Source organism: Arvicola amphibius, chromosome 12, assembly GCF_903992535.2.
Source record: "Arvicola amphibius chromosome 12, mArvAmp1.2, whole genome shotgun sequence".
NCBI lineage: Eukaryota > Metazoa > Chordata > Mammalia > Rodentia > Cricetidae > Arvicola > Arvicola amphibius.
The window spans coordinates 19,647,346-19,661,628 of record NC_052058.2 but is presented as its reverse complement, the minus strand read 5'-3'; the positions used below and the strand labels follow the sequence as shown (position 1 = coordinate 19,661,628).

Genomic DNA, 14,283 nt, shown 5'->3' with positions numbered 1-14,283 from the left:
GCATGCCTCTAATGGAGCAGGGGGTATGCTGAATGAGCATGCCTCTAATGGGGTAGGGGGTATGCTGAATGAGCATGCCTCTAATGGGGCAGGGGGTATTTTCACAGAACCGGCCACCTCCATCTGCTGTCAATCAAAACAGAACATCCGCCATTTAGTTCAAAAAAGAAGGGAAAAAAGCGCAATATGCTTGTGCACATACACCAGTTACTTTATGTGCAATAAAGAAATGGGCACAGGGAAATGAAAGAATAGAGAAAACTATACTGTAGTAGTCAGGATGTGGTGGAACCAAATTGCGGCTTTCTAATTGCGAATGTATTCTTGGTCTATAACAAAAATTCTGGAGTAAAGTAGCAGGTTCCCTTTTTAGTAGACACCTCCTGTCTGCTGCTGGAACACATCAATTGTATCTTCATCCTCCATTTCCAGCTGTGCAGGTGTGTCTGTTTCATTGATTGGCTGCCCATCAAACCGGACTCTGATCTGCCTCATTGACAAACCCTGTCGTTCACAATAGGCTTTCATTAGTTTACTAAGTGGTGTATGCCTCTTAATTTTAAACTGCACCACAGAGCCATCCTGCCCCGCCACCTTCAAATTAATATGGTCGTTGTTTTCAGTCTTGACTCCTTCATTGGGTTTCTCGTCGGCCATGGTGAACGCCCGAGTTTCCTCAGCTGCCGCTTCACAAAAGAGGCACCAGGTCCGCACTGAAGGAGCACACAGGCAGCACCGAGGTGTGTTTCTTGTATGCAGCAGAAGGATGGATTCTGTTTTTGTATACAATATGTTAGCCTGTGTGTTTTTATAGGTGAGTTGAGTCCATTTATATTAAGGGATATTAATGACCAGTGATTGCTAGCACCTGTTACCTTAGTTCTCATTGATGTTATTGTGTGTGTGTTTCCCATTTTTTGGATTTGCTGTTGTGAGATCAACTATTGTCTGTGTTTTTGTGGATATAGCCAACTTCTTTGGGTTGAAGTTTTCCTTTTAGTACTTTGTGTAGGACTGGGTTTGTGGCTAGGTATAGGTTAAATCTGGTTCTGTCATGGCATGTCTTGTTTTGTCCGTCTATGGTGATTGAAAGTTTTGCTGGGTATGGTAATCTGGGCTGGCATCCATGGTCTCTTAATGCATATAGTTCTTACTTTTCTGTGTTGAATTAATTTTTCAAAGTTATAACAAAAATTAGCATTACAACACTTTACAAGCTATGAGATTCTAGTGGAGGATATCTTAAAGATAAGAGATGAATAATAACCAATAATTATTATAAAACCTGCCATTTGTTTTTCTCTCCTAAGATCCTAATACCCCCGAGGGAGTGGCTCTATGTAATACATTAATTTAAGTTGTTTCATTTTGAAAACTAAATAAAATTACAGCCAGTTATAAATATGATCAAATTGTAACAAAATTCTTTAAAATGCTCCTATTCCTTAAAAATTCTAGACAATGAGATTCCTGACAATTTCTGGAAGTTTTGCTGAAAAAAAAAGTAATAAAGTGAGTCTTTAAAAAACATGCAAATAGGGCCAGTGAGGAAACTCACCAGAAAAGGTGCTTGCCACCAAACTTGATGATCTGAATTTGATCCCTAGGTCCCACATGTTGAAGGAGAGAAGCTAACTTCTGATTTTCAAATTTATGGCATAGCATGTACACACACACACACACACATAGACAGACACACACACACAGACACAGATAAACAGACACACATACATTCACACATGCACTGTGTAAAAACTCAAAGTACAATGAATAAAAATATATATAAAAGCATCACTGCAATTCCAAAAGACACTTAAATGACAATATATCATTTAAGAAATGTTTCTGTAGAATTTTTATTTTTTAAAACAGTCTTTTCTCATTTTATACACGGGTCCCAGTTTCCTCTCCCTCTCCTCCTTCCACCCATCCTACCTGCCCCTCATCCACTCCTCAGAGAGGATAAGGTTTCCCGTGGGGAGTCAACAAAGTCTGGCACATCACTTTGAGGCAGGACCAACGCCCTCCCAAAACGTGTTTGTGTTGTTGTTTTGTTTGTTTGTTTGTTCTTCTTTTTTGTGAGAGACAAAAGAACATGGAAGGCAGCTCATTTAGTAAAGTGTTTGTTAACCAAGCATTAAAACCCATGTGAAATGTCCAACATGGTGGTTCATGCCTATTACTACAGCATTGTGGGTGGTGGGTACAGGGAAAGAGGGTGCCCGCATCTCACTGGCTAAGCTAGTTAGCTGAATTGATGAGCTTCACATGCTCTGAGAGACCCTGTTTTAAAAAATAAAAGTGGAAAGAAATCAAGGAAAAACATCAGGTATGAACCTCTGGCCCCCACATGCATCCATGTGAACATTTTGGTGTAAGGAGGCATGAGGAACGTGCATGTGTTTGGTCAGTGGCATTGATAAGGCAGTTTGAAACCAAAAGTCTGAATCCTGACTTTGTTGGTGGGACATAAACAAATATAGGAACAACTAAAGAACGAAGATGCTCTAATGCAAAAGTCTATGCAGTGAGATCCAGGGATGCTCCAGGCCATCAGCTGGGGATGTGGAGAATAACTATCTTTTAGAAATGGACGTAGGAAGAGCGTAGCAGCTAAAGGAGATCTGGAAAGGGAGGCAAGCATAAGACTGGACCAAACCTCCACGGTCTGTTTGGGAGGAAGACAGGTCAGGCGGCTGGATTCTCGTACACAGATGCCAACAAGAACAAAGGCATCACCTGGGGAGAGGATACCCTGATGGAGTATTTGGAGAATCCCAAAAAGTACATCCCTGGAACAAAAATGATCTTCGCTGGAATTAAGAAGAAGGGAGAGAGGGCAGACCTAATAGCTTATCTTAAAAAGGCTACTAAGGAGTAATTCCACTGCCTTATTTATTACAAAACAAATGTCTCATGACTTTTAATGTGTACCATAATTTAATTCATACCCCAAAATTCAGATCATGAATGGCTAACAATGTTTTGTTGGACAGTCCTGATTTAAGTAAAACCGACTTGTAGAAAAGTGGATATGATCTTTTTTAAAAGTAACGATTTCCGTTGCATAAACACTGTCACTGCACCCTTTCTCAAGATAAGATTGGACTTAATTATTAAAGTTCTACTTTCCAAAAAGATGGGGGTGTCACCTCAGACCTACTAAATGGTCTTATAATTAAATTTATATAATTGGACATATGAATATGTTTAAACACTGGGGGAATTCTGTCACCATCTCAGAACCGAGAAGACTCGCCTGTGGTAAAGTTTGTACTCCCTGCTGTAACAGGCAATGGCTAAAGGTCAGGAGGAAACTGTCGTGTTATTTTATTAGACTTCCCTAAGTCAAAGGATGCTGCCTTTTACCATTGAAAGGCACTTACTGTGGTCTATGTAAAAAATATTTCAAATAAAGAGTATTTAGCAATGTTAAAAAAAAAAAAAAAAAAAAAAAAAAAAAAAAAAAAAAAGAAGAAAAAAATTCTGTAAACTCTGCAAAACAAACTTTGATGAAGTAAGAATAAAGTCTTGAAAACTATACAAACAAACCAAAAAATAAACAAATTATATATGACATTTAAATCACATAAGGAGAACAGACTGTGTTGAGATATTTTGTGTTCTGACAAATAAAGTTTGCCTGGAGATCAGAGGGCAGAGGGAGCCACTAGGTAATCATACGATGAAAAAAAAATAAAAGAAAAAAAAAAGAAAAGATAGCTGCCCAAAATGGGCCTATCAGCTGACAGATGCAGATGGAGGAGGGGTGCAAGGAACCCTATCATTAACTGCTGAATTATTTGCTACTGATAGATGCAGGGAAAGGGGAATCATTGTCTTCAGTTATATACCCTACTGAGACTCTAACACACTACAATAGCCAGTCCTGATCCAGTGGTAACACAGGTGGCCTGGCTCTAAACTAAATGAGTTACAAATGAGTCTGAAAAGGGACTGGTTGGAATGAGAAGTGGGTAAGGCTGAGAAGGATAGGAGGGGAAGTGAGAGGTTGGTGAGGGAGAGTAGAGTGACTAGAAACCAGTCTGCCTGTACGAAATCGCCAATATGAATAATTCGTCCGTAAGTAAAATTAATGAATGATAAAAGAACAGAAGGGGGTTGGGATAAGAGCTCCATTGTGGAGTTCTCACCTAGCATGCAAGTTTCTGCAGCTTAATCCTAGTACAACAAAGAAAAAGAAAGAGTAGGCAGAAGAGAAGGAGACAGGTTTTTTTTTTGTGAGGTTGTCAAGAAACAATCCCTATCAACTCTGCCTTCATTTGCTGTCCCTACAGACCGTATAGATGTTGAACGTGGCACAGGGTCCACGCAGGTGGGTTCAGGATACAGAAAGCAGTGGTGATATCTTGATGAGGACGACTAGCTACCAAGGGAGTAGGTAGTAAAACAGAAGGACTGTACATGGAAGTCTTCTGAACACAGGAAAGCCAATTGGGCTCAGGAGTTCACCATTCCAAGTAAGTCAACATAACATTTATTTGCTCATCCTAATATGCCCAGGCAAAAATAAGCATGGAGAAGCTATGGTATTTCAAAATACCATAGTCAGCGTATGCATCAGCCAATGACATCAAATATTCCTAGAAATAGCCATTTCCATGTTCCCATAAGAGGATTGCATGAAAAGAATCCTTGAGATGCTTTAAAGGAATATTTAGAAAATTTTTGTCATCACACATATAATAATCTTGCACAAAATAAATAATTAAATAAATAACCAAACCATAATTGCAAATCGAATGTAATTACTGTGATATGGATTGTATCGCATGGTGAATACACCTTTCAAATCTTCGACATAAGTATTAGAATCTCTGTTTATAGAAACGGAACAGAAACTTTAAAAGAAAAAGCAGCCGGTCTCCAACCAGAGCCTGTGAGCTGTACTTTCTGGATTGACCTCTACTGAGGTCTGAATCTTAGGTACATCCTTGATCTCATGCACCCGGTAAGGCCACTTACTGACTGACTAAAACATAAGTTACCTAATGGAAAATTGACTAATTACACGGGTAGTGAACTTCTGTGTGAACAGTCAGTCTGATAGTCTGTGTCTTCTGGCTAAGTCAAAGCTTCTTTACCCAAGGCAAGGGCACTCGTGTTCTTTGGAGAAAGCACATTTGGCCAAGTCCATCTAGGGAGGACGGATGATGCAATCGCTGCTTTGTTGCTGACTCAGAAAAGTCGCGAATGGTAACGATAAACACATGGCCCAGTGCTTTATTCCTGGGTGAACTCTACCAATCTCTGAGTAGAGCGCTGGAAGCTTGTCTACCTGCCCACCCTAACGAAGTGACTGAAATAAAAAATGACAGGCCACTTGAAAACTCATAAGCGGTCCTTCCTCTGAGACACAGTCATTTGGGGCTTCTGGGGATTATGGCTCCCGTAGTAACAGGGGGTGTCAGGACTCTAAACCTGATCCTTTAGGATCTGCCTGGTGTTCGGTTTCCCTTTCCACTGTAGGTGTAATCTACCGCCATGAGTTTACTATTTCTCTGTGGGAAAGGCACCAAAGGAGAAGGTCCTGGACAATGTCCAGGATTTCCGATCTTTGTCTCTAGAGGAAACTACTTGTATCTGACAGGGCTCTCCTTTGAGAGCTTCCCATACAGAGATGAGGAGACTGTTCTGTTGTAGGGTGTCTATGTGTGTGCATGCCCCAAAACATAATGTCTGCAATCTGATGTCTCTACACATCAACAGCAGTGTGCCTTCGAGGTCTGACTAGTGCTCCCCAGGCTAAGTTCATGGTGCAGACATTTGTCAGTTGGCCATTGCATATTAAAGGCTAGGAACTGAGCAGAAATTACTGTATGAACACATTCTGTAACATAACAGCATAACAAATGGATTTAGGCCAGGGCAGAATAGCTGAGGATGAAATAGCTGCTCTGTGGCCAGTTATTAACCTTTTGTCTGAGTTTCACAGGACGTTAGTCAAGGAGTCTTGTGAACCTTAGGCAACAACTTAGGCACTTGCTGACTGACAGTGGATGGGACTAGCATAGCCAAGTGGACCTGGGAACCTCAGGTAATCTTGAACGTCCCCATGTTAGCAGGATCACCTGTGCAACAAAGATTTTTAACCCCCCATCTCCATTTCCCTTCAATGCCTTTCCTTACCAGTTCTCACTATTAATGTTCCTGGTTAAATAAAAACACTGAGGTGGACATGTACTGAGTAGTTTGGGGATGTTTTGTGTGTAGGGTGATAGTACAGGCATGATCCCATGAGCACCTAATATTGAAATTTGCATGTGATTTGCTAGAAGAGAGGAGAAAAATGTGATGCCCTTGAGTGACATCTCCTAGTTCTACCATGACCCTTGGATCCCTGTTCTAAAAGCTCAGATTCCTCAGAGACACACAGGAGACAAGGGCCACAGCCCACAGCCATGTTTTTTCTGTGACATCTGCAGAACTAAGCACTGTTGGGTGTGATTCTGTCACACTGAATGGCATTCCACTACGCTCTTTGCCATGTATCCGACGGTCCAGTGTAAGCTCGGGTGTATTTCACACTTTTCTTCTTTAGGGACATGGACGTGGAGATGATTTCATAGGTATTGGGAGGTGACATTTATGTGGCTCAACTAGAAGTCCTGTCCCTGGATAAGGACTGCCTGTCCATGACAAGATTGTCTTTCAAGAAAAATGACTTCCCTTTTTTACTACTTGTATATTTTATAACTTTAGATTTTGTTTTTTTTTACTATAAGATCTCCTGAATTACAAGTTACCTTCAGATTCTGTGGAACCTCTTGGCCCCGACTTCCTTTGATTTGTTTTTTTATATTTACTCTTATGTTAATATTTTGTTCTACATGGATAAGGAAATAGGTTCCCTATGGTTAGATGTATGAATGTGAAATTTGAAGATGGCTTTGGGGACCTTTCTGTCATTTATTTTATGTTTTTAAAGGCACAGGACAAAGCAACTACTTAGGTTTCCATAGTCTCCGTGTGTGTGTGTGTTGTGTGTATATATATATATTTCCATAGCTTTCATATTATATATGTGTGTGTGTGTCTGTCTTGTCTCTGTTTGTAATATATATAATATAATATACTATATATATATATATATCATTGTCCTTGCACTCTACTTATATAGTTCTATGTATTCATTTACTTAGTTTTGCTACCATCAAATTAGCAAAGCAAAATTTTCAGATTGAGGCCACTCCTAATTTTCAAACTTCAGCTATATATTTCCTTATTATAGATTTTTTTCATGAACATTGTACAAATGTTGAGGGCACCGAACTTTAGAAAGTACTCGAATCTCTTTCTAAAATGGTTAAACCTGTACCTACTGTATAATTTAGGCACTTAATCAAGAGAGAGGAAGCTATTTCTTTGAGGAATTGAGTTATTCACCAGTCGGTAGTGACTATATAATTGTGTACAGCAACCCGCTATCCAGCGTTAAGATAAAATGATAAAGAAACGAGATAGAGCCGTGCAAGGCAAAACTGAGATGGCCTGGAGAGATATTTAATCATTAGACTGTTGAGTGCTTCTGTTCAAAATTCAAGCACTGAGTTGTGACAGGAAGACACAAAGTGGCAAAAAAAAAAAAAAAAAAAAAAAACCTTCCGGACAAATGACAACACCCAATATCTAATGCAGTAAAGTTTGTAAAAATTATACCTTTTAAATATGCATACTTTTTCAAATGCCACACAGTCATAAGTAAGCTTTGTTGTTGTTGTTTTTACAAATGTGATGTGAACATTATGTCTATTCCCAGTTGGTTATTGATTGGCTCCTGATAGAGTCACTGATAATCTCTTACATGCTTTTGGTATCCGTTTAAAAAGAGGCCCAGCTCATTTGTGCTTGCATACATAGCCAAACAATGACCTGCTGCTGATCTAGCAGGGTTTTTCACAGCACCTTCCTCAAAAGGAAATTTGGTTGCCATGGACGGACAAGTGTGCTTTACAGGTTCACTTTCTCCAAGAAATGCCGATGTCAGAGGAGTAGGATTTAATCGGGTATTTGTACATCATGTCACAAATCCTTTCTGAATGAGGATGTTAGCTACTTTGATCAAAAGTACCTGGCGATAGCCACCTGGACGGAGCCTACTAATCTCCTTGCTGTGCTTTAACACAGAATCACCCCTGCACCTGGTTTAGTGCATCATTACAAACTGATGGGGCTGGGGTGTGCACAGGAAATGGTTCATATGTTAACTCCCATAGCTAAGCTGAGTATCTACCTGTTACCGATTTCAGTTGTATAATATTTCATGGCTGAGGTAGTGAGATTGCTCAGGGGGTAAAGGTGCTTGCTGCCAAGACTGATAACATGCGTTCAATCCCCAGGACCCCCATGGTGAATAGAGAAAACTAACTTCTGCAAGTTATCCTCTGACATCTGCATTCAAGTTGTAATGTACACACACACACACACACACACACACACACACATACACATAAACACACATACACACACGCACTAAATTATTTAATTAATAAACATTTAGAATATTTAAGTTAATATCTTTGGTAAGGATGAATTTGACATAGAACTAGTGTATCTTTAAGAGAAATAGCTAGACTATTTTTTCTCTAAAATGTATGAGTAAATTGTTCTGTATTTTGAGTGAAAATATTTAAATACTCTTCTGTGATATTCTAGTTACACTCAACTTAAGCTTATGCAGGTAGAATTGGCAGAAGAAAGAACTCTGGAATAGGAAGTCCATAAGCTTCAGTATGTCCTAGAGTCTTAGAGACCTGTGCAAATCTATTCTTTGTCAAATGGGCTTCCTTCATATGGGCCAGATTCTGCTCGAGTGAAACTCTCTGATTTGAGTTAGCCTATAGAGAAGGATTCATGTGAATTTCTGGTTTGGCACATATGATATTTCTTGCCCTTAGGCAAACTTTTCCAGAGGTGCTAACTGGGATCTCACATGGTTTTCAAACTGGAGAATTTGAAATTACAGATTTTATTTGAGCCCCAAAGGACTAGGGGAGCCAAATGGCAGTACTGCCCGCTCCCATCAATCCTCTCATTGTGGAGACATGCTGACTGCCAAGACCAGCTACCTACGTCAGCATGGCCACTTGGAACTGGCTGGATCCAGAGGGGAGTCTGATTACACCCACAGGGCCCCATGAGGATTTTGGCACCTTTTGAGCCAAGATGAACCTGACACTGGACTAGTGGCAGATCAGCATCTTCTTTCTTTTCTCTTGTCCTTGTTAGTTTTCATTGTAGCTGGAATACAGCAATAGATTTACAAAAAGCAAAGGAATCCTGGGGAAAAAAAATAAACTTAACAAAGGTATTGGCTGGTTATTGGGGTAAACCCGTGATTGGCAGAGGCCTGTGCAAATCATGTTGCACATAGCTGGTAGAAGAACGTGGAACAGTAGCTCACCAGAGAATTGAGCGTTTTCTATTAGTGTGTTCCTCTCATTGTACATCTATAACCCACTCTTTGAGTCTAAATCCCAAAGACAACGGGAAAGGAGCTCATAGTGCTGGGCGGGACAGGATAGACTTTCTGTACGCTATGAAATTAAACAAGCCTTTGCTAGCTCAACAACACCTGTCTGTCGGCTTTCTACTGCAGCAGTGGAAGTGTGACCAATGTCCATTTTGTCTGCTAGCGTCAAGCCAGTGACCATGGGGAACTGAAGCCAGATTTTCAGATGTGAGGCACACATGTCCCATAATTCTTATTCCTTGAAGATGCTGGCCCTTTCCTTGGTGAACTGCTTTAATGAGAAACATCCGCATTTAGATGTTTTTATGGCATAGCCTTCAGGCAATCAGTCTTTAATTCTTCCTTTGGGTTAGGTATATGCAAGGGAAAGCTCTGAGAAGGTTTATCATCATCTATAACACCTGCTGCCTGGCTTTCTTCTTCTTTACTGAACTCTAACAGTATTCATCCTTCTGTCTTAGGAGCTTCATGGGCAATGTTGATTCTACCCCATCTTTATTAAAAGATATCAAACTGTTGAAGAAAGTCTGATCTATATATATATATATATATATATATATATATATATATACATACATACATATATATATAATTTTTAAACTCCAAAATATCTCATTCTTTCTGTTTCTAAAATAGGAATTGCAATATTACTAAGAACCAGACAAGAACCAGAGAGGCACAGTCAAGCAAACTGGTGTCACTATACTAAAATGGAAATTTCTTTTCCTAATTAAAGCTGTGTGTCACCACTGACTTCCAGACTTCCAGAAAATGGAAGGAATAGTCTTCATATTTTCAGCCCTGCTGCTGGGTAGAATAGCTTGGTGTCAAGCATACACTATTTAGGATTTTCCATGTTTGTTTTACCTTTTTAATTTCTTATATACATACCACAAAAGCAAACAAACAAACCACCACCAACAAAAACAAGTCCATGAGAACATGTTTCTAATGGTAATAGATCTGAGACTGCATAGTGGAAGTGAACACAAATCTAAGGATTACTTAGTAAAATTTGTTTTAGTAACTTCCTAGAAATTGCCTAAAGGGCAACTGTTACCATAATGGATTACTACACTTATTTCATTAAATTATTTTTCACTCAGCTTCATAGCAACACTAATTTTATAATTTTTAAAAAAATACACAGGAATAAAATCAAAAGTAATTCCAAATCTTAGGTGCCATGTTGAAAAGTTTTTTTTTTAAGGGAAAGAACAAAACCACAAGTCACAGAACGTTATTTGTGAGAAAGCCCAAGGAAAGATATTTGCTTCAAAAAAAAGTTTAGTCACATTTCTACACAATCAATAAAAATAACTTTTAAGGGCTGGAGAGATGGCTCAGAGGTTAAAAGCACTGACTGCTCTTGCAGAGGTCCTGAGTTCAATTTCCAGCAACCACATGGTGGCTCACAACCATCTATAATGAGATCTGGTGCCCTCTTCTGGCATGCAAGCATACAGGGAAGGAATGTTGTATACATAATTAAAAAAATAACTTTTAAAACATTCTTCCCAACTTCCTCTGCCATCAAATAAGCACAGACCTTCTAGTGAATAATTCTTTGATAACCGAGGTCAACGACAACAGAAAAAAATACACAGGGTTCAGTGGTACATACCAGCTTACTGATCTAAGTATTAGAAAATCTACACTACGGAATATCCTTTACACTATGTGAAGATTGTGTCACTCTGGTTGGTTTAATAAAGAGCTGAAGGGCCAATAGCTAGGCATGGAGAAGTGAGTTGAGACTTCTGGGGGACTGGGAAGAAGAAAGGCAGAGTTGTCAGTCAGGCACAGAAGACGGCAGGATGTGACAGTACAGAGAAAAATAACTGAGCCATGTAAAAGAATGTAGATAAAAAGATACGGGTTAATTTAGTATTAGAACTGGTCAGGAACAGACCTAAGCTATGGCCAAGCATTCATAATTAATAAGTCTCTGTTGTGGTTATTTGGGAGATAGCAGGTAGGACAGAGAAAAGACTGGTTACAAATTGGGATACAACATTGGGGCACAATGCAGTCTCTCTTGGGTAGGCTCAGCATACAGAGGAATGGCTTTTAAGAGGCCCTGCTACTGAGCATGTAAATGGCATGCTTACTCAGTGGCAGGAGATGAAGCAGAAATGCCCACGGGAGCTGGGCAGATAGACAGACTCCAGGCTGGGCTCTCAGGCATGAGGCTCCACTCTCACAGACCCAAAGCAGGGTGGAGCCAACTGCCTGGCTATGTGCTAGTGGCTGAGGGCCTAGCGGCCACTTAGCAACTTAAGGTTGGCTCCAATGTAGCAGAGAACACGCAGGTGTACTTAGTAAAGTGGTCAAGACTGAGAAACCGTGGGACAGTTATAGTATGTTTTAAAATGCGCTGCTACAGAGAGAAAAGAAAATGGGTATAGACCATCACAGAAAAAATAGTTTATAAATAACAAAATGAAGTCTTTAAAAACAAAATAAAATATATAAAATAGATAAGCGATGTTAAGGCAGGAAATCACACAGGAGTCTGGGATCTTTGCGGTGTCTTCTTTAGGATTTTTTTGAATTCCTGATAAGCAAACAAAAGCTCCCGAGAGACAAGGGACTGTAAACGGGGACTACTGAATTAAGCCAGCCTAGATACTTTAGGAATGCTGTAGCTTTACAATATGTCAGAAGATGTATTGCTTTGGGAAAGAGTTTGGTTTTGTGTCCATAGAAAAGCAAAGTCTGGCCGGGCGGGTAGTGGCGCACGCCTTTAATCCCAGCACTCGGGAGGCAGAGGCAGGCGGATCTCTGAGTTCGAGGCCAGCCTGGTCTACAAGAGCTAGTTCCAGGTCAGGCTCTAGAAACTACAGGGAAACCCTCTGTCTCGAAAAAACCAAAAAAAGAAAAAAAAAAAAAAAAAAAGAAAAGCAAAGTCTGTGGATTCATTCAAGGTTGATAAAGATTAGGTTTAATTAGGGGAGGCCCCCTGAAAATCCTGGCTGTAGATGTAAAGAAATAAACATAGGAAAACTACAAAAGAGGTAAAATATATTTTACTTGCTTAAACATAAAACAAAAAATCATCTTGGTTAGCTTGTGTACAATGCACAGTCCACCATATTTGTGTTCATGCGATATATATAATATGTACATATATACATGTATATATGTATACTGTGTATATATATGTATATACATATATATATATATATAATATATATAAAAAGTTTGGGTGTTTCATAACAAGGGAAGCAAGAACTAATGAAAACAGGTGTGTCCTAAGTGATCCGGCCTATTAGAGTGCCTCTATTCTAATTTCCTCGGAATTCTCCGTCTAGAGAACAGCTTCAAGTTTGCGGAATGGGGTGGTGTGCAGCCTCACAGACCGTTCTAACCAGGACTGTAGATAAACTTTTGCTTTCCCCATTACACAGAGACTGAACAACAAATGTCTTGACTAGTTTTCCATGACTTGACCATTTTCCTTATTTTCTCAGGTTTCATAAAATGCTATCATCCCAAGGCAACAGGAAGCACTCTGGAGAACACAACACATACATTTCCAAGAGGGGGGGTGGGTGGTTTTGGTCATTGGTGGGTTATGTATGTTTATCATCCCTTAAGGGAGTCAGTTACAAGTTGTTTTTTCATCATGGTCAGAGAGGAAACTAAGCAATGAAGGTTAGATTTAAGGATCTATTTCAAATGTGAAAATGTGCCCTGTAGACAGCAGTGCACAGATTGCTTTTAAATTCTGTTTCCCACATTTACGCATTATGACATACCTTGCTCAAGTCTGTGCATCTTGTATAATATGACTTGCTTGTTTTATTACTCCTTTTTGCTGTTTTGATTTTATACAGTGCTTAGGTTAGCTTCAAACTCTCTATATAGTCAAGATTGGCTTTGGCCTTATGGTCCTTGCCCCTGGGTCTCTGGGGTGCTGTAATTTATGGCATACCCACCACACCCAGATTCTATTCCTCTTCAGTGAGTAGGTCAATGAGATGCATATTTGAAATCTTTAGCTAAATTTTCCAGATTATCCTGTGTCTCTGATTATAAGCAGTGTAAAAATAAGCCCCTTTAGACTGAGTCTTCCTCTGTTCTTTTCCTGAGTCTGCAAAGCAAAGATCTCTTTTCAATTTAGTTTAAAACATTCCCAGCGGTGTCATAACCAAAATAAATAAGTGACTCCACTCTTGAAAATGAACATGGAATTTAGTCAAACTATAAAATGGTGTCTCCACAGCTTATTTCAACAAAGAGAAGTTCTAAAGCAAAAAATCATGTTTCTTTGTCATGTGTTTTACAGGAAAAGAAAGAAATCATAACTTGTTTCCTAATTTAGATCCCTCTTCTTTACCACAGGCATAACTTGCTCTAGCAGTGACACACAACTATGTTCTGCCACTCACGAGTTAGGGGAGAGTTCCTGTTTTCTATTTTTGTTTTTCACCATTTGGACACTGTGTGGGGTGATGCCCGCCTGGAATCTCAGCCCTTGGGGGGCAAAGGCAAGAGGATCAATTGTGAAGTTAGCCTGGTCTATGTAGCAAGTTCCAGAACACTAAGGTTCCAAATAAGAGCCTATCTATCATGAAATAAAATAATTATTGTGTTACCTAATTATCTATGCACCTACAACAGGGATGAAGGGAGGCCAGGCCTGCAGTTAAAGTGTATGCAGTTTGAACACACATTGCAAAGTCAAGCATCATTAAGCATATATCCTTGAGAAACTGGAGCGTGTATAGCGTCAGTGTATGGCATAGAATATGTTTAGAAATCCCTACAATGGGTGACCTATCTAG

At 39.6% G+C, this 14,283-nt stretch overlaps 3 protein-coding genes across 6 annotated transcripts in view; 1 reads left to right on the top strand and 2 right to left on the bottom strand.

Moving 5' to 3' along the window:
- Positions 1 to 14,283, bottom strand: part of Grem2 (gremlin 2, DAN family BMP antagonist) — a 93,797-nt gene that overhangs the window by 52,389 nt on the left and 27,125 nt on the right. The window lies entirely within an intron of this gene.
- Positions 370 to 657, bottom strand: LOC119827990 (small ubiquitin-related modifier 2-like). Of its 2 annotated transcripts, XM_038349988.1 has the most exons (2): positions 504 to 657; positions 370 to 446 (listed from the first exon to the last, which is right to left on the bottom strand). In XM_038349988.1, the coding sequence occupies exons 1-2, from the start codon at positions 655 to 657 to the stop codon at positions 370 to 372; spliced, it is 231 nt and encodes a 76-aa protein (XP_038205916.1). The 2 variants fall into 2 exon arrangements, with proteins under 2 accessions (XP_038205916.1, XP_038205914.1); XM_038349986.1 differs by having other exon boundaries at positions 370 to 657.
- Positions 2,163 to 3,430, top strand: LOC119827640 (cytochrome c, somatic-like). Its single transcript, XM_038349476.2, has 2 exons — positions 2,163 to 2,192; positions 2,633 to 3,430. The coding sequence occupies exons 1-2, from the start codon at positions 2,163 to 2,165 to the stop codon at positions 2,879 to 2,881; spliced, it is 279 nt and encodes a 92-aa protein (XP_038205404.1). The 3' UTR covers positions 2,882 to 3,430.

Bases quoted from the DNA above. Each gene is read 5' to 3' on its own strand.
- LOC119827640 (XM_038349476.2), top strand. From the start codon at position 2,163: ATGGTGGTTCATGCCTATTACTACAGCATT. The intron at 2,193-2,632 runs GTGGGTGGTGGG...AGATCTGGAAAG, and splicing joins ATGCCTATTACTACAGCATT to GGAGGCAAGCATAAGACTGG.
- LOC119827990 (XM_038349986.1), bottom strand. From the start codon at position 657: ATGGCCGACGAGAAACCCAATGAAGGAGTCAAGACTGAAAACAACGAC.